General features: G+C 34.0%; 2 protein-coding genes across 12 annotated transcripts; both read right to left on the reverse strand.

The window, feature by feature from the left end:
* Window positions 1-126: 126 nt before the first annotated feature.
* Window positions 127-4,131, reverse strand: LOC100810061 (traB domain-containing protein). Its single transcript, XM_003540801.5, has 9 exons — window positions 3,579-4,131; window positions 3,293-3,340; window positions 3,085-3,144; window positions 2,565-2,648; window positions 2,338-2,442; window positions 1,943-2,056; window positions 1,745-1,845; window positions 616-727; window positions 127-404 (listed from the first exon to the last, which is right to left on the reverse strand). The coding sequence occupies exons 1-9, from the start codon at window positions 4,035-4,037 to the stop codon at window positions 276-278; spliced, it is 1,212 nt and encodes a 403-aa protein (XP_003540849.1). The 5' UTR covers window positions 4,038-4,131; the 3' UTR covers window positions 127-275.
* Window positions 4,132-12,341: 8,210 nt separating this feature from the next.
* LOC100811131 (zinc finger CCCH domain-containing protein 13) lies at window positions 12,342-20,726 on the reverse strand. Of its 11 annotated transcripts, none has more exons than XM_006592321.4 (13): window positions 20,527-20,726; window positions 20,174-20,358; window positions 18,420-18,425; window positions 17,042-17,152; window positions 16,498-16,531; window positions 15,574-15,715; window positions 15,414-15,470; window positions 14,548-14,645; window positions 14,340-14,411; window positions 13,977-14,191; window positions 13,113-13,270; window positions 12,644-12,844; window positions 12,342-12,563 (listed from the first exon to the last, which is right to left on the reverse strand). In XM_006592321.4, exons 2-13 carry the CDS (start codon window positions 20,298-20,300, stop codon window positions 12,525-12,527), a joined length of 1,260 nt encoding a protein of 419 aa, XP_006592384.1. In that variant the 5' UTR covers window positions 20,301-20,358; window positions 20,527-20,726; the 3' UTR covers window positions 12,342-12,524. The 11 variants fall into 11 exon arrangements, with proteins under 11 accessions (XP_006592384.1, XP_006592383.1, XP_006592382.1 ...); XM_006592320.4 differs by having other exon boundaries at window positions 20,174-20,386; XM_006592319.4 differs by having other exon boundaries at window positions 20,174-20,400.
* Between the last annotated feature and the right edge of the window lie 2,947 nt (window positions 20,727-23,673).

Genomic DNA, 23,673 nt, shown 5'->3' on the forward strand with positions numbered 1-23,673 from the left:
TTTTTTTACTTTCTGTTCTTGCTAGTCAAAATGCTAAGATGACTGGTATCCATCTCTTTTTCGGTTTCTATTCTTCATGTTTTGGGACTATAGTTATTATTCACAAAAATGATCGATGCCCAAGAGTAAGAAATTGTAATTATTTCCATGGAAAGATTTAAAAAAAAAATTGTAATGACTTATGCATCAACTTAGTTGATGGTTGAATCAATGTTACATATTTCAATTCCTACATCAACGTTCCTGTGGATGACAGCATCTCTCTCCTAGGAAAGTTATTTCTTGCATGAAAGATAAATGCCCGATATAATGGCCACGCCGGCTACGGCAACACCAATAGACGTAACGATTCTTGTTGCAGAGACAGCTGGTTTGGGAGATGGAACTGTCATTAGATCCTTCATCTGAAAACCAGTAAGGTAAATTGAGCTAAGAAAATCTGACAATAAATAATAAAAGAATAATTCTATGGTTTTGAAAGAAAGAAATTGCAAAATAAGAAAATCGGGTTCATATTAGAATTGGCTGGATGGGAGCAACGGAACGATGGTTTTTGTGCTAAAAATAATTATAAATTGCAGGGTATATGATACAAGTAACTAAATGTTCCCCCACCACGACAGGTTGCTTCCAATGCTTCTTTATTCCCTGTAGATGGCCCTTTCCAACAACAGCAACAACTGAGCTATTCTCACTCGCCACTTTTAATAATGTGGAGGACATGTACCTGCATACAAGTCAAATCATGTCAAATTTATAAACTTAATATAAGTACATGATTCTAGAAAAAACTCTTGACAAAGCAAAGGTCAGTTGAAGGTGGAATCACCCTCGATGCTACCCTTTGAAGTAGTATTACAACATTATCAACAGTCTCTTCACAGGGTCTAATTTTAACCAGATAGGGGAGAGACTGCAGGATAGTCAAAATTACCAAAAGCAAGAAAGGCATACCAACCAAAGTTTTTACAGTAACAACGGCATCCTCAACACCACCATGAGGCAGAGCATATACTACTATTTCAGACAATTATGGCCAAATTTCATTCAAGCTGAAACATGTTCTTTATACGAGTAGTTCTGAGCACAAGAGATAGACGAAAAAGAAAGGTGTATGCACTAATTTCTTCATTGGTATGCATAAAGTCAACAATCATAGATAATGAAAATACTTTTAGAGAACAGTTTGCCCATCATGATGCTAAGGATTATAATATACTGCAGATTGTATATGTAAAGAAGCGATAAAGTCCCAGAATGCTCTGGTGTCCAGTAGCACCCCCTTAAATTTCTTCAAAATATAAACATTTTAGCTTACATTCTAATGCATGGCCTCCACAAAACATAAACACTATAATTGTTTCCTCTCCTCTAGCTCCACCACTGCCTGGTGTATTAGTCAAAAGGCACAACTAGACAATATCCCCCAGGGAAAAAAAACACGGATTAATTAAAAGGTTTTCTCATCCTATACTCTGAAACAAAAAAGGCAACCAGGGTAAGAAGTCCATGCCTCCATGACATTAGGATTTCAGATCATCCAGGGTGGCTAGGATATGCAGAAGATGTCAACACCAGAACCATATCCAAGACACCCTCCAACAAGGACCCCTCTGCTAAATCATAACATACTGGGGTGACAAACATTAACAGAAGCATTCTTTTAAGAGCAAGGAAAGCAGGTGACAGGTAACAGAAGCAATAAATGAAATTGTAAAATGATATTAAGTGCAATAGGTCTTACTGATCTCGTTCATGCACAAGAGTCTCCATTAAAGTTGGAAACTCCTTGCTCATTTCCTGAATAACAAGAGTTAGCATGTCACTGTCATCCATTTCCTTCAGCTGAAGAAAGCAAACCCAAGTTAGGATATAGACAATAACTTAGCACAAACACTATCAATTCACACTTTCTCTAGCACATGAGGATTATGAAATTTACCATCTTATTAAGATCATCAGAGCTGGGCAAAAATACTGCTTGGAAAAGTAAAGAGTATAACAATTTTGTCTTATGCCAAAGTGGCATCTTACTCCATGTTCTCCTCAATGTAATCTGTCTCAATCAAAATAATAACCCAATAATACATAACAAAAAAAAAACCTCTACAGCATAACCACACAATGTAAACCAAGTTGAAAGCACGTGTAACAAAATAGTAAATGTTTAAACCACACAAGACCTTGATGAAAATGAATATTATCCTGGGAATAACACATTCAAATACAACAACTCTTCATAATTCAAGAGAAATATTTTACATTAACAGAGAAGTAGAATTCATCCTAGCAGAATAGCAGAATAGCAGTCAGCATAAAATAAAATGAAAAACTCACCTGTACAGGACGATCACCAAGTATCACTCTGCCACCATACTTGATGGCTTCTTCATATGCCACACGAAACTCAGAGCCAGGAAATACCTCAAGCTTACTAGCAATCTGTCAAATTTAAGGAGAGAAAAACAGGCTATATGAGAAATATAATTGAATAAGGAATCAAAGACTAATAATTGAAAATCTAATATGGATGATGCATATGATTGTCAAATATAGAAACCTGCCTTGGCAAGGAACCAGCCATAAAGTACTTCAAACATGTTATGTTTTTTCTTCAACATTGTAACCATTTCTCCCATGGTGGGTACCTGGAAGAAGCAAAAAATAAATAAACATACAAACAACCAGATAACAGAATGAGAACCAAAGTAATGATGGATTCAAGGAAATTAGTTGATGCTAAGTTTGAATAAACATCTAGGCCATTAGAAAACAATAATTACAATTATCATTTTCACCTAAAGAGATTATTGTTTTCTCTATTCAAAAGGGAAAAAAAACTATTCATAAGTTGAAAGCTAAAAGGTTTAAATTATCAAGGTATATGAGCCTGTGTCTGTGATGTTCATCCTTCAGTGAAAACCAGTAAGCCAAACAAATATTCAGCCATCTGATATTTTATCTTTCAAACCGTCAACTCATCTAATATGGATCTGAAGAATGCTGATATTCTATAACTGTAAAATATTTTCCTACATTTTGCACACTTATACGCATAAAAACACCAAGTTAAAGGATACAAACCTTAAGATTTTGAAGGGTAAGCACTGCCACCCGACTCGAGCACAATTCCAGGAAGACAACCTGCAGCAAACAAAGAAAGCCACAAGGTTTAATCACCAAAATCCTACAAGGTCAAGAAGGGACATCAAGAAAACAAAAGCAAGCAATTAAGCACGCAAATGATCAATCCATCAACCATGTGTCACTGATTTCAAAAGGGAAACAAAACCTGAGGTTTCAGAAAATTCACTATAGCTTGAACTTCTCTGCTCGATTCCTGCAACAAAATTCAGCACAAATTTTAAACTCTTAACAATTCAACAACTCTGAATCAATACGATGAAGATAAAACACAGCCATGCATCCTTCTGAAAATGACACAACAACAATTCCGATTGAAACGAATACACAAGAAAGAAAAAAGAAACCCTAAATTTTCGTTATGGCTGAACACAGTGACAATGTGTAATGCAAGAAAACCTAAAACCTGATTCCAAACGACGAGAACAAAATACCTCGGAGACATGAGCGGTGCCGACCAAGTAAACGTCGCAGACGCCGCCTTCGGCAGCGGACTCGCACGACAGGACGAGCACGTTTCTTGAGAGCTCCGGCGAGAGCGTGGCTGGACGGCGATCGGAGTCCGGAGCGGAGGGAGCGGCGTCGGCTTCGGAAGGCTCGTCGATTCGAACCATGCTCTCGGAGAGGCTCTCCATCTTCAGATCCGTGACGTGGACGAAGTCCTCCGCCGAGGCGGCGGGCGCGGAAGGTTCCGGCGGTTGCGGGTCCATCGTCGGGCGGAGGAGAGGGTGCGTTCGGCGGCGGAAGGTGGCGGAGGAGAGTGTGGAGAGTTGGGGGAGAGAGAGGGTTTGGGAACGATAAAGTGTTGGTTTTGGTGTGAAGAAGAGGGGTTTGGGGCGATGAGAGAGCTGCGTGACTCTAGCGAGTTGAGTGCGAGTGACCAGGTGAGTCATAAGCTGTGAAAGCGTAAATGATTAAGGTTTCTCTCTCAGAGTCAGAATTCAGAAATCAAATGGGAATAGTGTGGACCCTCCACTCCCGCAAGTCATTCCAAAAGTGTTAAGAACCTAACAGGATGCCATTAAAGAAGTAAAATATCAAATTAGTCCCTCATTTTTTGAGGTATTGTCAATTTAGTTTATGAGATTTTAAAAACATTAAAATGATCATCGACTTTACATTCTATTTATCACGTTAGTCTCTGTCGTTAATAGTCTCCTAACACCGTTAATAAATGTATAATGTGACACGTTAAGTGTCACCTGAACGCACACGTGGCAAGTGTAATTGGGAAATAAACAATACCATGTCATAGGGACTAAGATGACATAATTATAAATGTTATATTGGAAAATGAAGAGTCAATTTTTATATATAGTGTAGAAGCAAGCTTCATGATGATGAATGAAGTATGATTCAAGTAGTTTTGATGATGACAAAAAGTCCAAAATAATGATATTAAGATTGAGTCAACAAGTTCAACATCAATATTAAAAAAAAAGACATCAAGAAGAATCAAGATTCAAGAGAAGATGAATTCAAGATTCAAGAGAAGAAACCAAAAAGCAACAAGTCAAGACTTCACAAGGGAAGTATTGAAAAAGATTTTTCAAAAACCAAACATAGCACAGTTTTGTTTTACAAGAAAAGTTTTTCCAAATGTTTCTAAGTTACCAGAGTATTTATTCTCTAGTAATCGATTATCAAAGTGGTAAAGTTTGATTTCAAAAGCTTTTAACTGAATTTGCAACGTTCCAAATATTTTTTAAATGATTTAATCGATTACAATATATTTGTAATCGATTACTAGTGTATCTGAACGTTGAAATTCAAATTCAATTGTGAAAAGTCGCATTTTTTCATAAAATGCTTTGTATAATCGATTACATGGTTATGATAATCGATTATCAGTGACAAGTTCTGAATAAAAAGTCAAGAGATGTAACTCTTCCAATGGTTTTCTCAAGATTATAACTCTTCTAATGGTTTTCTTGACCAGACATGAAGAGTCTATAAAAGCAAGACCTTGACTTGCATTTCAATAACTTTTACAATTTTTGAACTTCTTTGAACAACTTTTGAGATATCTTGAAACCTTCGCTTCTCATCTTTCTTCTTCTTCCTTTGCCAAAAAGCTTTCTAAGTTTTTTGTTTTCCAAACCTTATTCTTCTGCAGAAAACAAAAGTGTGTTATATCTTTTCATTCTCTTCTCTCTTTGCCAAAAAGAATTCAACAAGGACTAATCGCCTGAATTATTTTTGTGTCTCTCTTCTCCCTTTTCCAAAAGAAAAAAGGACTAACCGCCTGAATTCTTTTGTGTCACCCTTTTTCCTTTTCAAAGAATTCAAAAGGACACACTCTGAGAATTCTTTTGATTCTTCCCTTTCCCTTAAACAAAAGATTTCAAAGGACTAACTGCCTAAGATATCTTTTGTTTCCCCTTTACAAAGATTCAAAGGACTAACCGCCTGAGAACTTTGTCTTAACACATTGGAGGGTACATCCTTTGTGGTACAAGTAGAGGGTACATCTACTTGGGTTGTTGTAACTGAGAACAAGAGAGGGTACATTTCTTGTGGATCAGTTCAAGTGGAGGGTACATCCACTTGGTTGTTCAAAGAGAACAAGGGAGGGTACATCCCTTGTGGATCTTTGCTTGTAAAGGATTTTACATGCTTGAAAGAAATCTCAAGAACTGGTGGTTGCTTGGGGACTGGATGTAGGCACGAGTTGTTGCCGAACCAGTATAAAATTCTTGTGTTTGTCTTCTTCTTCCCTACACTTTTTAATTTCCCTTGTGCACTTTAATTATCTCTTTTACTTTTGGTTAAATTTCTATTTCAGTTCTTTACTTTCTAAACATTATAATAAAAACCTAATTGAATCTAGTAACATTAAGAAGGATAGATTTTTAATTAGTAAATATTCATTAATAATTAATTCAACCCCTCCCCCCTTCTTAATTATTCCAAGGCCACTTGATCAAACATATAGTGTCAAATTGATTTCTAATATTTTTCAATCTAATTGAAAACGTGATGAATTCCCTCTCACCATTTTCTCCTTCCTATGGTTGAAGGATAGCGTACCTGTGCTAGGTCAGCGTCGATCATCGCTCTCCCAGTGGTGGTGGTTGCCGTTCTTCATCACCCTTCACTGTTCATTGACACAATCAGTGCTTTTGTGTGTTCCATGTCGATCATCGTCACCCTCCAGTGTTGATTGACGCAATCGGTGCTTTCCAGTAAAGGTAAGGGTTTTGTTTTTCACTGCATTTAGTATTCTCGTGTTGAACCAGCGTAGTTGAACCGATACTATATCATTCAAACGCGTTGTTGTTTGCGTTTAAACCGTTGGAGTAATTTTTGAGAGTGAAGGGTTTGGGATTTTGGTTTAAGAGGTTATTGAGAATAGCGTAGTGGTGTAGTGTGAGATGTGAAGCTTTTGAGAGAAGGAAATGTTCTCTGTTTGAGATGCGTGTGTTCCAATAATGAATGAGAGGGGCTTTAGGGGTGAATGGGTTGATTTGTTGAGGCGTTATTCTTACTTGACAAACTTGCATTCATGATTTGTAACTTTATTTTTCCTATGTTTGTTTTAGTTTACAATTTTTTTTGTTTTTGCACTCTATTAGTGTTTGCATTCTGTTTAGCTAATTTTTGGTTTATTCGCGTGTTGCGTTGTGTTCTCTGTTTCTTGTGCCTTAGTTATACAGGATGTGGGAAATAACCTTAGTACTACACCATGGAGGTACCTTTACCAGGAATGAAGTTGATGGAAAATTAGAGTATGTTGGTGGGGAGTTAGATGTGTGGGATAAGATATAAACTAATTATTTAAATTTCTTTCTTCTAACCAATCTGGTGAAGCATTGTAGAAAATATAACAATGTGGGTGACATTCACTGGGTTGTGGATAAGGAAGTGGATTTAGAAGAGGGTTTGCATGTATATGAAACAGATTTTGATATTCAGGATATGGTCATCACTGCAAGGCACAATAGAGATGAGGTAGAGTTGTACTATGACCACAAGGTTGACATTGCTAGTGAGGAGCATGATGACATTGATGGTGACGAGGATGTAGACGCTGATGTGAGGGTAGGCCGTGAATGGTGGAGTGATATTTCAGAATACAATGATGAAGTCCAAGAGGATGAAGCTGAACCAGTTGGTTATGAATCTAAAAAGTTAGATAGCCCGAGAAGTTCTGATGATGAAGGTGGATTTGAAAAAGAAGTCTTCCCTCAATTCAATGAATGCAACAAGTTTGGTAATGTGCATTTGGAGGTGGGAATGGAATTCAGTAACCTGGAAATATTTAAGGAAGCAGTTAGGGATTACACCATTGAGTTGGGCAGGGATATTAAATGGAAGAAAAATGATGCTATTAGAGCAAGAGCCAAATGTAGAGAGCTTGGGTGTGATTGGTAAATTTTTAATTCATTATTTAGTATGTTGCATGCATGCATTAGCACTTGGATAAATTCGTCAATATTATTAATTCTAAAGGACTAAATTGACAGTACGTGACAAAAGTTAGGGACTGTTTTGACATAATTTCATAAATGTTGCAGGGTCTTATTCTAGCATTACAAGAAGTCCTACCTGGTGCACCTCATCGTTTTTGTGCAATGCATTTGTGGAAGAACTTCACAAAACAATGGAAGAGTAAGGAATTAAAAGGGGTTGTTTGGGATTGTGCCAAATCTACTACAGTTCCTAAATTTAATCAGAATCTGGCTCGTGTAAAGGCATGGGAGTATCTGAAGAAGTGGCCCAAAGAAGCTTGGACAAAGGCTTACTATAGTGAGTGGTGCAAGGTGGATAATATTTGCAACAATACTTGTGAGATGTTTAACTCAAAGATTGTTACCTATATAGGACGAAGCCTATTTTGACTATGTTGGAAGAGATTCGATGTTATGCAATGAGATCTATGAGTGGCCATAAATTGAAGTTAGCTGCAAGAAGTGGACCATTGTGCCCTATGCAGCAATCCAAATTAGATAGGGAAAAGAAATTGAGTAACAATTGGAGACCTGAGTGGGCTGGTGATGACAATGGTGCAAGGTTTAAAGTGCATTGTGTTGGAAAGAAAGTTGATGTGGATTTGGATATGCATACATGTACTTGTAGATTTTGGTAGCTGACTGGTAATGTTATTCTCATAGAACTGTTTTATTTATTGATTTCCAGAAGACAAAATAACCTTGAAATTGTTTACATATTTGTTGGCAGGTTTGCCATGTATGCATGCATGTGCTGCAATTAATTGGAGGCGTAAACGCCCTGAGGAGTTTTGCAATCATTGGTTGACTTTGGGTGCATACAATGCTACATATCAATTTTTTTTTATCAAACCAACCCATGGAGCACAATATTGGACACCTACTGAGTATGAAAAACCACAACCTCCAAACAAAAAGTCACAAAGAGGAAGACCAAAGAAGATGAGAAGAAAGGATACTGATGAAGAGCTAATTTCAAGGAAGAAACTGAAGAGACAACTGGTTGAATGGACATGTTCCAAATGTGGGTTGAATGGTCATAATAAGAGATGATGCAAAAATGCTATTGTTAATGAACAAGATGAACCTGCACCTGCTGCTATTAATCAGGATGTTGTTCATGAAGAAATCAACTTATCTCAACCCCCAAGTTGACAGGACACAAACTTAGACCTCTTCTTGGTATGAGTTATCTTTTACCTTGCTTTTATTTTTATTTTTATTTTTTACTTTAGGAACTAATTAATTTATTTTTGTTTGATATGTAGAGACCACCTGGTGTTGTAGCACAGCCACCAGGTTCACAGCAACCAATGCCTAATGTTCCCTTCAACATGTTTGGATCTTCTTCAAGGTATAGACCACCTCCAATTCAGCCCAACTACAACATTTTGATTCGTAATCCATCAACATCCCAGCAATAACCATCCATGTGCTTCATTCCCACACCAAGATTTCCTCATCAAGGACCAAGAAACAATTGAAGTTTAAGAATATAGAACATGGACCATCATGCTTGTTTTGTATTTTGTTGGTGCCTTTAAAGACCAAAAACAATTGAATTTGGTGCCATTAAATTTGGTTTGCTGTTTTGTTTAAAATGGACACAATTAGTGCCATTAAATTTGGTATCATGTTTTGTTTAAAATTGACACACTTGTTGTCATTACTTTGCTTATATTAAGGTTGGATATAAGGATGTGTCATGTTAAAATTGACCATAATAGTTGGTGTCATTACTTTGCTTATGTTATGCTTCCAACTCTATCATGACTCTACTCCATTTTCATTGTGTATTTTCATTGCACATTGTTGTTTTCTTTTGGATAACAAATACTAAAATCATAGGTAATCAAATATGATGACAAAATCGAATACAACGATAACACAATATGTCATAATTTCATAAAATTCAAAACATGAAACACTACTACAATGGATAACAAATTATAATATCATATTCTCTACTTATGATTACATGATAAAATTAAAAATACCACCACTACAAACCCTACAACTACACAATATGTTAACATCCTAACTTCTCTTTGCAGAATCTCTAGTCTCAACCTTAGACCAAAGTCTAGTATTGGTTATATTCTACCTATTTAAGTTGCACCAACATCAATGTCTTCATCAACCCACGAAAAGAAATTACATCGATCTGCATCTTACTGCACAACACAAAATACCCATGTTCAATCTTGCACAAAAATTAGAATATAAAAAACACCATTAACATTACTTACTTATGATAATGGACAAGCATAAAACAGTCTCTCATTATTCCTTGCCGTCTTTGCTGTTCGAATGGTAACTCTTCTACGACAATAGCAAAGACGATTTGACGTGACATTCCCCCTTGTGCTTGAATTAGCAGACATGGTAGACCACAAAATAATAGAAGAAGAACTACAAAGATGGAGAAAGATGAATAGGAAAAGAATAAGAATTGGATGAGAGTATGAGTAGGAAGAAAAATGGAATGAAAGCATGAATGTTAACGTAGCCGTTAGGGTTTTAACATTTTGGGGAAAAAATGATCATCTAAATTATGTCATTTTAGTCATTTTAATGTCAATTTAGTCTCTCTTCACGTGACAAGTAGAAGAAACTGATGTGGAAGTTCCGCGTATGCGTCCTGGTGGCACTTTACCTGCCACATCACACATTTATTAACGGTGTTAAGAGACTACTAACGGCAGAGACTAACGTGGCAAACAAAATGTAAAGTCGAGAATCATTTTGACATTTTTTAAATCTCAGGGACCAAATTGACAGCGCCTCCAAAAGTGAGGGATTAATTTGTTGCTTTACTCCATTAAAGAATTACTATACATTTTAATTTTTTGTATTTTAAACGCATTATTTATTTATTTGTGTGTGAGTTTAATTTTCATCCACGTTCAGTTAAAATTATGAAAGTTATGTTTGTAAATATAATTATTACAAAGAATAAAAACAAGGTATCCCGTATCCCAAATTCATGAAACCAACTCATGAAACGTAGAAATCATTGAATACTAACTATATAAATTGCACAGTAATAAAATTTATAAATTGTCAAAATTCAAATTATTATTTAAGATAACTTTGATTGATTGTCATTATAAATTTTATTTATTTACACTAACAATAACAATGTACAAAAGTTAAACTTTATTTTAAAAATTAATAAATTTATTATATATAATTATATCAAATTATGATTGGATGATAATATAAAAAAAATATTTTGATAATAAAGTTAGTTGATACCTTGAGAGAGAAAGAGAGGAAAGAAAGAGAAAGAGAGGGATATGAGTATGAATAGGTGATATGATTTAATAAAAAGAGAGATAGAGAAAAAAATAAGATTATAAATTAAATGTTTGAAAATTGTGTATAAAAAAATTACATTATTATTTCATACATTATTTATTCTTAATTTATTTTTAAAAAATTATATTATCATTTAATTATAAATCATAATATATGATATAATTATTTCATTTTATAATAATTATTTTAAAAATTATATTTAGAATAATTTTTACAATATTAAACAAAATCTTTCACCATTTTTTTCTCTCTATAATACAAACAGCTTTACAATTCAGATTTTTATTATTTTTTTGTCTGTCAACTGTCCTGTAAAACAAAAGCGATAATTAGGAAAGCGGCAAGCCACTTCTGTTGCAAACTAATCAAATATGAATATAACAAATCAAAGATCAATTGATTCCAAAAGTGTTAAGGGCTTAACGTGTGCCATCATTAAAGAAGTAGATATCTTCATTTTGCTATCTGAAATGCTTTATTTTTCCTCCTAAACAAAATCTTTCAGTCACTTTTTTGTCTTTTTCTTTTTTAAAGGACAGCATATAAAAATTAAACTCTTATTCTTAAACCTAAACAAAATCTTTCAGTCACTTTTTTCTCTTTCTCTAATACAAACAGCTTTATAAATTAGATTTTTAATCTTTCTTTCATACTCACCAAATTTCAAGAGTGTTTAAATCATTTATTATAAATTTAAATTACAATCTATACATTAAAAAAAACTTCTTTATTACAAGTTTTAATCATATAAAATATCCATACACAAACTAAAATATTAATTATACGACAATATAAAACCTTTTATTTTGTCAATATAAAACCTCGTATTAACTAACATTACCCTTTTACCTAACTTTTTTAATGTTCATTTTATCCAACAACAATTTATTTATACATTAAAACCGCAACTACACTTATTTGTAGTTTTTTCTTGTAAATTTACTATAAAAACATTATTTAGATATTTCATACGAAATCAATTATCTTAAAACTACACATTTCACCTAGTATATCTAAACATAAAAGCTTATTTCGCATAACCCCACTCAGTTACTTTGGAGTGAAGTAATTGGAAGTCTAGAGACTTTCCTACATTGAACAAGGTACCGCTCCCTATGCCTAAAATTATTTTCACAAATAAATTAAAAAAAATCGGATCACTTGAATTAGTATCATGTCAAAATCTTACATTGTCTTCGTAAAGATAAAACCGAATAAATAGAGTTTACAGTCAACAACGTTGATCAGACTCAAACCCCACATCCTTAATGAAAATAGTCTCTTTCCGTATAAATTTCATAATTTGAAATTCTCATTAGTCTGGATATGGAGAACCAAAAACACTTTGTAGGATGCAGAACATTGCATGTTATAGATATGGTACTCTAAAAAAACATTCAATAATTAGATCTTGAAAACCAAATATAATCGTAGACAACAGAGGATTACATTTATAATCACAGAAGTCCAACAGAAAATAGACAATCAGCTTAAGCACCACCACAAATATGGCATGTATGCATATGAAGGCCATAGAATTTATCAAAAGAAAGTTAGAAATTGCCAATATTAATTAACTAAACCATACGTGCCCCTGTTGCCTCTTCATCAACCATCCACATCAACATTCTCGTCGTTGCCTTCATACTGCACATGAAGTTAAAGTGCTCTTACAAATGTTTGTTACAAGTGCTTAAAGGAAGTAAAATATGCACACAAGAACTAACCTGCAGGTAATTGCTACGAGGTAGCAAAGCTGGGGGAAGCATTAATGGTGCACCCTTTACCTTATATGCCGCTCCATTATCATTTTCCGTATTTGCAGTTTCATTGATATCATTTCCATCATAACGTTCAATATCAACATCCTCGTCAACCACATGAGCTGCCATGCTGGTTGATGGCGCTTCAATTCTGGGTTGCTTCAACTGCATATTGATGGTGAAGAATGGAAAAGGTAATTTTCAATGACAATAGTCAACTTCAGAAATCTTATTCAAGGAAACTTAAGATACACTGCTTGATTTATGAATGAAACAAAAAGAGCACCACCAAAGGGCAAAGCCATAAAGAATGCAACACACTAAAACAACCTTTATTTTTTATTATGCCAGACTGCTAGAAGAGGCAGAACTACAATGGAATTAATTAAATTTGTATGTTTTCTGAAAAAAGGTTGTTAGAAGAATTCCTTACTCCTTTCTTGTGCTTGCCTTCAAGATCTAGAGATCTAGTAACTTCAGTTCCATTGTCTGGAGTACCAAGAGACTCCTCTTTCAATTGATCTGATAAATTCCAGCGAGAACGCTTCCTAGTTCTAGCTGTCTCAACCAAATGCCCATCTTTTGATCTATCTGCATGAGTTTTACAAAGATATTAGCATGAATAACAAAAACGCAATTACAAACAACCAACTTGTAAACAAAAAAAAAACAAAAATAATGAAACATATTAGCAGAGCAAAACATAAGAATAAAGCCACAAGAATTGACAGCAAATGTCCCTTGTCTCCAAATGAAATTATAGGAATGTGATATGCAAGTAAGCTAATGATCAAAATAGTATCCAAATTTAATTATCAAATCTTTTCATTTCACAGGACAATCAAAACCCATGCCAAATGAAGATATGATTTGGCAATCAGTTACAGTATCAAGCAGTATGCCACATCTGTAGCATAAAGCCAGCAAAAATTTAATATTTACAACTAGGTAAAACAAACTGAGCTCGGACATGCTATACACATGTATACATTTATGTTCTTAGTGAACACTAAAAGGAAATAAGCATCATACTAGGACCAGATGAGACTTTTCCATTTATAATTGACCATGAATAACGACCTCAAAAGCTTGTGGTCAACTCTACATTATTCTTCACAAAATAAAAAAGGTCACAGATGCTTGGTTATTGATTGTAAGAACATATCCATCACAAGTTGAAAGAAGTTTTCGGTTTTGATTTTGAACCTCCTGATGTTTTGCTTTGCAAACATAGTATTTCTGGAATTCAAAAACAGTTAAACAAAACCAACATCACTATATTTTCCATAACTACTACCCTGTTTTAACTCTTCCAAAGCATCATGTTCAATATGCAGCCTTTTTTTGTGGGAAGATGCATCATTGTGCTCCACATTATGTTTAGCGATTGGATGAAGACCAGTATTTTCACCATTGCTTATAATATCAATGCTTAAATCTTCTTCGTTGGCACCAATTCTAGAAATGTCTGAGACAAGCTGATCTCCAAACCTTTGAAGTCGGACTTGTGATCTATACATAAAATTATGAAACATTGAATACAACAGCATGACACAATATATATATAAGGGAAATGAAGCACATCAGAAGACAATAAAGCATACTACAAGTCAGCAAAGTAAAGCAAATTGCGGGGGGGGGGGGGGGGAATGTAACTTGCCTCCTCAGTTCATCTTGTAACTCTGACATATGATTGTGCACTCTTACAAATTTCCTTATTCTTGAAGTAATTCTGAATTTTTCAGAGAGAACAAAGAAAAAGGAAATACCAGGAAAGGGAATATCATTATCAAGAAATGCCAACATAATGGAGAGGTGTAACAGTTAACACAAATTATCGACATTTGCATAATGAAACATTCAAGTACCTTTTGCACTCCTCATCCTCTTTGCATAGTTGAGCTTCAAGTTCCCGAATTCTAGAATTAAGGCTATCCACTTCTTGAACACTCTCATCAAGATAGACCTTCAAAAATATGCATCTGTACATCAGAAATCAAAGCATGATTTGAATTTAATTACAACACCAACAGGATAATTAGCATTAGCTCAAAAAACAGGATTTTTTTTCACATTTTAGGGAAGCGGACTGGAAGGTGAATTTCATCAATATTCTCAAGACATCATACGAAACAATACTTCAATATCAGTACCAGAATGAAACTTCAAAACAAAGATTTGTCAGACAAATCATATTTCATATATTTTGTATAGTTTTGAAAAATAGCAGAGCATGATAAGTTGATGACTACTACAATACTTTAAGACTTAATGCCTATCATTATTTAAAGAACTAATCACAAAATTACAGTCTGCACATATATTTACATTTTACACTACAAGAGTCGAGAAAAATATATATTAATTCTAAAAACACGCTAAACAGAGTGAGTGATATCAAAAGCCACTCTAAGATCATTAGTTAGCAAGTGATAGTTATTGGCACCAAGGAATAATAAGCTGAGATGGCTTGTGAAGATAAAGTACAAATCTCAACGTATAAACCTAGTCAATTCCTTAAAAAGACAGGAAGCATCATAATTCATTATGCAACGAAATCAAGGAATAAGTTTCAGTAGAAACCCTTCAGTAAATGATTTGGAAGTCCACAGTACACTTATGAAAAAACTAGGTGTTAAATATTAGATAACCAATGTTTTTAACAGACAAGCTAATGAAGACAAAACACAAGGATAACCTGAGAAATGCAAATATAAGAGAGAAAAAAACTAACCTCTAGCTGGAATTTTCGGTTCTGAAGAGTGCTGATATCTGAATCTACTTTCTTCAGCTGCACACAGTTCCAAGTATAAAAACAAACATGCAATTTTACTTAACAAATAAGGGAATTTTACACATATATTTGTGAGAAAGATTTTACAGAATTCCCAAACCTGCTCCTCAAGATTATTCCTAGAACCAGAGGAAAGCAATTTTCCTTCTTTAACTTGACCTTGAACTCTATCTGAGACTTTCAAATTTCCAGAAATATCACTTTGGCCATTAGTATCCTGTTTTCTCCTATGTCTCCTGTCACTGCAACAGCAATTAATGATATTTATTTATTTTAGACTAAAACACGGATAAAGATCTGAAACAAAATGAAATAACATTTTTTTGAAAGCAAAAGACATAACATTATATAAAGCCAAATTGGCACAAGCAGTGACAGTGTTAAAATGAAATAACATATTAACAAATTAAGGTTTGCTCCAAGAAGGCCATATTCCAGTCATTAAGTGTCTAGAAAGTGAGAATGGAATTTAAATTTCAATTCAAGATAAGAGATTCCATCACCATGTTCTTACTATCAAATGTTAAACTTGGTTAACCCTATAACTCTAATTATAAAAAACACCTTTAAACAACAAGGCTGTCATGCCCACAGCATCTGACTACTATAAAAAATAATTGTGAAGATTAATACCAAAAGCCAACAAAAAAATGGAAACTTCATATTCATCATCGCACAATTACATAGTAGAAAATTTCATGGCACACGAAATACAGTCACTTTTAGTATGCTCAGCATGTTTCTTTTGAACTTGTTCATATCTTATCTATTATTCACAAGGCATCAAGTCTCCCCCCTCCCTTCTCCACTTTCCCTCCCTTTTTCAAAGGTTGCCTCTCCCAAATCAATGCAAATTCTTTCTCTCTAAATAGAATTATGAAATTAACAGTTTTATCTCTTAAATATAGCATATTTTAATTTTAATATACATTTACATTCAAGCAGAACAATAATAGACAGTAAATGCCAACAAAAACTAAAAGATGCTTACAAAATTATCAATAGTGATCCATGGTTAATTTACCTTTTTTTCTCCAAAGACATTGTAGGACTGTATTCTGCAATTTTTAATTCATGGGAAACATTAGGAAAGACAACAGGTGCATAATCATTAGGTAAAGCAGCATGTGCACATCTGTCTCTTTGGTATGTGTATGTATCAACAAAAAAATAAAGAGGCATGATCTTGTGCATAAAGAAATAAAACCACATATACAAATGCATACTCCCATTTATGCACGGTTAAACAGGTGCAAACTTCATAGTGAAGCAATGAACATTGTTCATAGCTTATAGAAAATTGGAGACATAATAGATAAAAATAAGTCATGCCTCTACAACTCTATTATTTGAAGTTCTATGAAAATCTAGAAAATGGTTATATCAGACACATATAAGGTTTGAAGAATGAAGACATCAACCTCAGAATGTGAAACATAAAATTGCTAATGGGGAAATAAAAACCAAATACTTAAGTGACAAAAAAGCTGGACCTCTCTGGTAGAACTAATTAAGAAATGATACCAAACATATGGAGCAAAAAGAAGTATAAAGATGTTGTGTCTGACCACGGATGATCTGGCGGCCTCTTGTATCTGGAGCTGGTGAGTACCTTCGAGGAGATACATACCTTCTGTCAAGTTTATCCCTCAAGTCATTACCTAAATAGTCTCTCCTCCCTGGAATAAAAAAAATAAAGCTCCATTATTGCAAACTAATATAAAAGACCAACAAACATTCCAGAATGTATTAAATGATTACTAAACCAAGCTTACCATTAACAGGAATAACAAGAGAAACATAATAATGAATAGTAATAGTGCCTCCCACATAAGAGAAAAAATGCAGATAGAAACTAGCACCCTCATATTATGACAGATATAGTAAAACCCACGCATGTAGCTTATACTTTGTTTGAAGTGTAATCAAGGTACCAATGGATTAAAAACATTTCACATCCCCAACTTGTAGAGAGAAGTAAGATATAAAATACAATCTCAAATGTAGAGATACATCCAAGATACTTAAGAAATAAAAATCCATCAACAAGCTATCAGATTTGATTAATCCTGACATAATCTCCACTAATTCCATTTTGCTAGTGCCCATGTAGCCATACCATATCCAGAAGTATCAGCCAAAAGGAGTAGCATAAGCTCCATACACTCAAGCAGTAGATATTTTAAATGAAATGATTGGGAAATTTGCTGAAATTGCTTCTGATCAAAACATGATGCTAGCAGACAATCCACGTAAGCCTAATCATGATCTCAGATAACACTGTAGTTCCACAGATTCAAGGAATGAAGCATAAAAAACATGGCCAAGAAAATACAATTTCATGAACAGACCAGCATCGCCTTTAAGATAAACCAATCAGCAGAATTCCTTCTGAAGAGTCTCGCATCTATAATGAAATATCCATACTGCTGGAAATGCAACAGTCTCAACAAGATAATGTGATCGTCCTATCATTGAATGAATTAATCTGACATTAATCCCATATGCCATTTGTTATTGCATATCTAAGCTTCTGTATCTGCTTACATAGAATCAATGGACATATGGACCAGTCTGTCAGATAAGTATATCAGTGTTTTAATATGACATTCAGTTAAACAAATGGAATAACAGTGTCAGTAAAACAGACTGGGGCTGTAAAATAATAGTTTATAGGAAAGCTTTGAAAGTGGCAACACACCCCTAAATAATTTATAAATTTATTTTCTTACACATTTCTCTTTTAATATATAATCTTCATATACAATGCTTTGTTTTCTTATAATTAATCAAATTTCCCATTCATGTTCAGCATGTTATCACAAATATGGAATGAAATTCAGACTCCCTTCCATTTAAACAGCTTCACATCACATGAATAATAGTCATATACAAACAACGAAGGACATAGCATTAGTGGACTCCGAGCACATATCTACAAGTCACCTATATCTGCAAGAAGAAAGACGATGACCTCTTCAAATGTGTGTCAATTTTTCATTCTGCAACATTGTTTTGAACACAACAATTCAAAAAAGAAATATAGCTTAATACTGGCATAGGAAGGAGGTATTAAAACCAGGTCCAAGGGTAATAAAGCTATAAAGTTGCATGAAATGAGATATAGACATGAAATTATTGGAGGAAAAACAAGACTAGAAAGTGGCTGAAGCAGATGCGATAAATAAAATAGTCATACTTCAAAATCCACTGAATAATTGAAGTGAAGATTAAAATTACCGTTATGATGCATATCAAACTAATGAATTTATTCATTAAATGATTTAATTTAGAGAGAAAAAAAGCAACATCAAGAAGGTAAAAAAAAAGTGTTGCCTCAAAATGCTAAAAAAATTGGAAAAAGAAATGGATTATGATAATGAATAGCCAAAAAGCTAAAATTTCTTCTATTGTAATCTCTACTCCCAAAAATAAACAACAAAATATTATAAGAAAACAACAATTGACTGATGGCAAAAAGCATCTCCAATATGTTACTCCACTTTTGTCCAAGGAATAAGAAATGCTGAGCACCTAATGTAATGGGTGTGAGTTTGAAGTTATAGATGTTGTAAACAGGATTATATCAGCATGCAGTAATGGTGGCATAAAGAGCCACACGAGTGGAAGAAAGTCATGGGCATGGATGGAATAAAATTGATAGATGACATGTGAACAATTAGTCCTCATTGGCAGGATAGAGTCAATTAAAATGATGTGACCAAGGAGGAGGAAAATGATTATTAAATGATGGATGTGATAATTTCAAACACAGTATTTAATATTCTCAAAATTTCTGTATTGCATAACTGTCCAGTCCTTTTTGTCAAGACTCACCTTATTTTTCAAGCAAACTCCAAGCAACATAAATTGCAATGCAAAACCTTTAGTTTTAAAAAGCTCTATCAATGTTATCATTGGCGGAATATGGCGGACCGCCAAAATTCTGCCATGTAAACACGCCATTGCAGCCTATGGCACTGCCACAATGGGCCTCCCTTCACAAATTGCCTATGGCAGTTGTCGAAAAATCCGCCATGCCATTCCACCATAGCGGCCATGGCACTGCCATTTGACAACACCGACTTATACTTAACAATTAACTAATGGCAAACAGACCAATTTGTCCATTTCTTTCCTCTACGAATTTTTCTTGCCAATAAAGTTCTACTCAAATAAAACACCTCAACACCTTCAAACGCAAAGAAGCTTTTTCCTTCACTCAGGAAAACTGTTTACCCCACATAACCAGCCATGCACTTGTCCAAGGGAAAGATTTGGAGGTAAAGGGAACAGAGAACAAATTATTTTTAATTCCTACTAAATATTTCTAGTATGATAAAAAAATTTAAATGAAAGAAAAAAAATGATCGATAACATAAATGTAATGTTCTAACTCCTAACTATTGTCATGTAAAAAAAAATCCTAACATTTATTTATTTTTGTAAATAGTAAAAAAAAGAAATATATATATATATATATTAACTTTAAATAGAAAAAATTGTCCTCCATTACTTTTCCTCCAAAACCATGTTCCCAGACATATTCTAGGGCACCGTTACTCAAAACACCAACCAAGTAACAATCAGCATACCTCAATTCACAAGATATATAGACTCAACTAAACAATTAATAATAACATAATAATAATAAAATTATAATAGCACTATTTGAGCAATGCAAAAATATAAAACTATACCACTATACGAGGCAGAGAATCGTCGAAGATCAGCACTCCCATGCGCGAAGGAGCAGTTATGGCGATTGCAGCGACCTCTCTGATACAGAACGCATAGCTTCGTCTTGAACTGCTTCCGTTCAACCATCTTCAACTATTTTCGCGCGCAAATGATTCGATTTATGAATATTATGAACCTTCAGTTCCTGCGCGAAGAAGACGGAACCCTAAATCCTGTGTGGTCGTTGCTGAGAAAATGCGAACGGAATTATAATAATAAGGTGAGAAAACATGGAAAAGAAAATAGAGGATACGAAATTAAAAAGAAAAGAAAAGAAGGAATTTCTCTCGTTCGTTCCGTGCAATTTGGTTACCTTGAAGTGAAAGATTGAATGAGAAGAATTGGGAAGTTTAGTTCCGGAAGGTTCACCACAAAAGCCACAAATGGTGTTTCTTCAGCAACGACTTGACTTTGTTGCTTGACTCGACTTCTTGTTGTTCATTTTCTCAATTCAGTTTAAAGGCTCCTGTCGTGTTATTAGGGCTTTGGGAAATTCATTATTAGGGTATTCTGTGGGAAATTGTTTTATGGGGGTATATGGTTTCAGTTCACACATGTTTTTATGCTCTCAATTAATTTTTATGTTAGATATAATCAAGATTTTTAGTTTCTGAAAAAAAAGTTAATAATATTTCGTGTAATGCAGATATTAGTTGGAATTATAGTAATCTTCTTATATGATATAGTTATAATTTTAAATGGAATTTTAATATTTCATTTTCATATTTTTTTTAAGGAGAATCATAAAAGATCTTCATTAATAATTGTTATTATCACTATTTTTATTGTCAATGTGACTAATTGAGTACGTTATTTTGTTATTATTACTATGGTTATTATTATCACTCTTGTTATATTATTGTAACTTTTATCATCATTTCAATTGTCTTTTCGAAACATTAGTGATGACAATTATAATAATAGTTATAATTACATGTACAATGGGTTTGGTTGAGACATAAGTTAGACAAAGAAAGTTGTTCAACCTTAAAATTCAATGAACCAAGTCACCTCTTTCGTTTGGAATCACTGAAAGCTAGATGAAAGATGGTGATAGACCTTGAGACCCACGAGCAAAAAATTTCACCTAAAAGATGAGGTGAAAGAGAATGAAAGGAACTATAAATGACATCCAAAATGAAAGATTTTTCAATCATGCCCTCGTGCCATGGGTGGTGCGTGGGTTTGGAAGGAAATGGTGGTTTGGTTGGGTAGGCAATGACAAGTTCAGGTGGTGGGTGCCATGGGTGTCGGTCGTGTGAAGAAGGAGAATGAAGGGAGGTTGTGCAGCTCAAGATGAAAGAGAAGAGGTTGGGAGGTTTTGCTTTGGGCATCAGCTGAATTGCTGGTACACCTAACAAATTTTGTAAATCCCAGTATTACCACTCCCTTATAACTTATTGTTCTGCGCTTTCCTTATTGACGCAAGATTTTTATTTTGTTGTGTTCACCTTCGTTGTTGTGAGAGATCTTCCATGAGAATTGCTCATTCGTTGTTGTGTCCTCTTTAGTGGAGGTGCATTATTTATGGTGGTTCGTCGGCAAGTGGTGCTTGTGTTGGTGATTGGATTGGCCATTAACGTTGGAGGTAAAGTCTTGATCTGGTTTTTTTTGCATAATATTTACAGATTGACAATCCATAACAAATTTACGAGTTGACAATTTGTATGTTACTTATGGATTGTCAATCCGTATGTTACTTACGCATTGTCAATCCATAGTTTTTTTTATCTTTTTGTATTTTTATAAATTTGTTTTATTGTTTAATTAAATAAAATTAGAATTGTTAATTAAAAACTTTTAAATAGATATAGTTTCAATATTCATTCGAAACTTATAGTTTGTATAGTTTGAAAATGATATTAATGTGAAAAGAATTTATACTTTTAATTTAATTTACTCATTTTAACATAAATTTGTTTTTTTTTTGTCCTTTTTAATTTAATGTATTATATTAATAAATGCAGTAAAAAATGCAACAATTATGTGATAGTATAATTAGGGTATAGTTAGGGGTTTTTTGTTTGTCATTGAAATTTTTCAATGTTTTGTTAAGATGGACGAAGATCAATAGATGCATGACAATATAATGTCTGAAGAAGTTGATATGAATGAATAAAATGAAGACGAAGCTGGTGTGAATGAAAAACATGTTAATTGTTCTGATGCGTTCAATACTTCTCAGGTATTAATATGATTTATTATTATTAAAGTAATTAAATGAATGTCCCTTGAGGACTAAACTAGTATGGATTGCATTGTAGACGTTTGCTACCTGTGATGATGTTTTGTATTGGGCTCGATCTGTTGCTTATGAAATTGGTTTTGTGGCGGTGATTATGAGGTCAAACACAAATAATGATAGAGGAAGGACCTCATTTGTTTTAATTGTTTGTTAAAGGAGTGGTAAATATAGGGCCAAGAAGAAAGATTTGGTAAGAACAATTACTGATAGTAGAAAATGCGGGTGTCCCTTTAAGCTGCGTGTGAAACCAATTTTGGGAGATGAAAGATGGATGGCGAAGTTAATGTGTGGGAGTCACAATTATGAATTGGCCAAGTCATTAGTTGGACATCCATATGTTGATCGACTGACTAAGGATGAGAAGATCATTGTTGTTGATATGACAAAGTCAATGGTGAAACCAAGAAATATTCTTCTAACGTTGAAGGAGCACAATATCAATAGTTATATAACAATCAAGCAAATATACAATGCAAGAAATGTTTATCGTTCTTTTATAAGAGGCAGTAATAGTGAAATGCAACAACTAATGAAGCTTCTTGAACGATACTAGTATATCCATGGGCATAGATTGAAGGATGAAGATGTTAGACATGACATATTTTGGTATTTTTTATAGACAGTACCTACAAAACAAACAAATGCAGGTTTTCGTTACTTGATATTGTTGGTGTGACACCAAAAATGATGACATTCTCTGCTATTTTTGGCTATTTGGAGAGAGAACGTCTAAATAATGTTGTTTGGGCTCTATAACGGTTTTGAGATCTTTTCCTCAGACGTGATGCACTCCCTAGAATTATTGTTACTGACAGAGATCTAGCATTGATAAATGCAGTGAAAACTGTATTCCCTGAAACTACCAATTTGTTGTGTCGGTTTCACATTGATAAGAATGTCAAAAGTGTAAAACCCTGGTTGGTCAAAAAAATGCATGAGATTATGTCATAGAAGCCTGGGGGAGTTTGAAATTGTTTGCTCACCATGACCAATGTTTGTTGACTATGTCAACCAATCATGGTTGATTCCCCACAAAGAACAATTTGTTAAAGCCTATACGAATAAGGTGATGCACTTAGGAAACACAACAACTAACAGGTATGAAAATTCTAAATTTTTGTTCTTGTTAGGGTTTACGATTTAATGGATAAAAATAATTGTGTTTGTTTACTTGGTTGTGTATTTCATATGCAGGATTGAATATGCTCATTGGGC

Source organism: Glycine max, chromosome 12 (assembly GCF_000004515.6).
Source record: "Glycine max cultivar Williams 82 chromosome 12, Glycine_max_v4.0, whole genome shotgun sequence".
NCBI classification, from domain to species: Eukaryota; Viridiplantae; Streptophyta; class Magnoliopsida; order Fabales; family Fabaceae; genus Glycine; species Glycine max.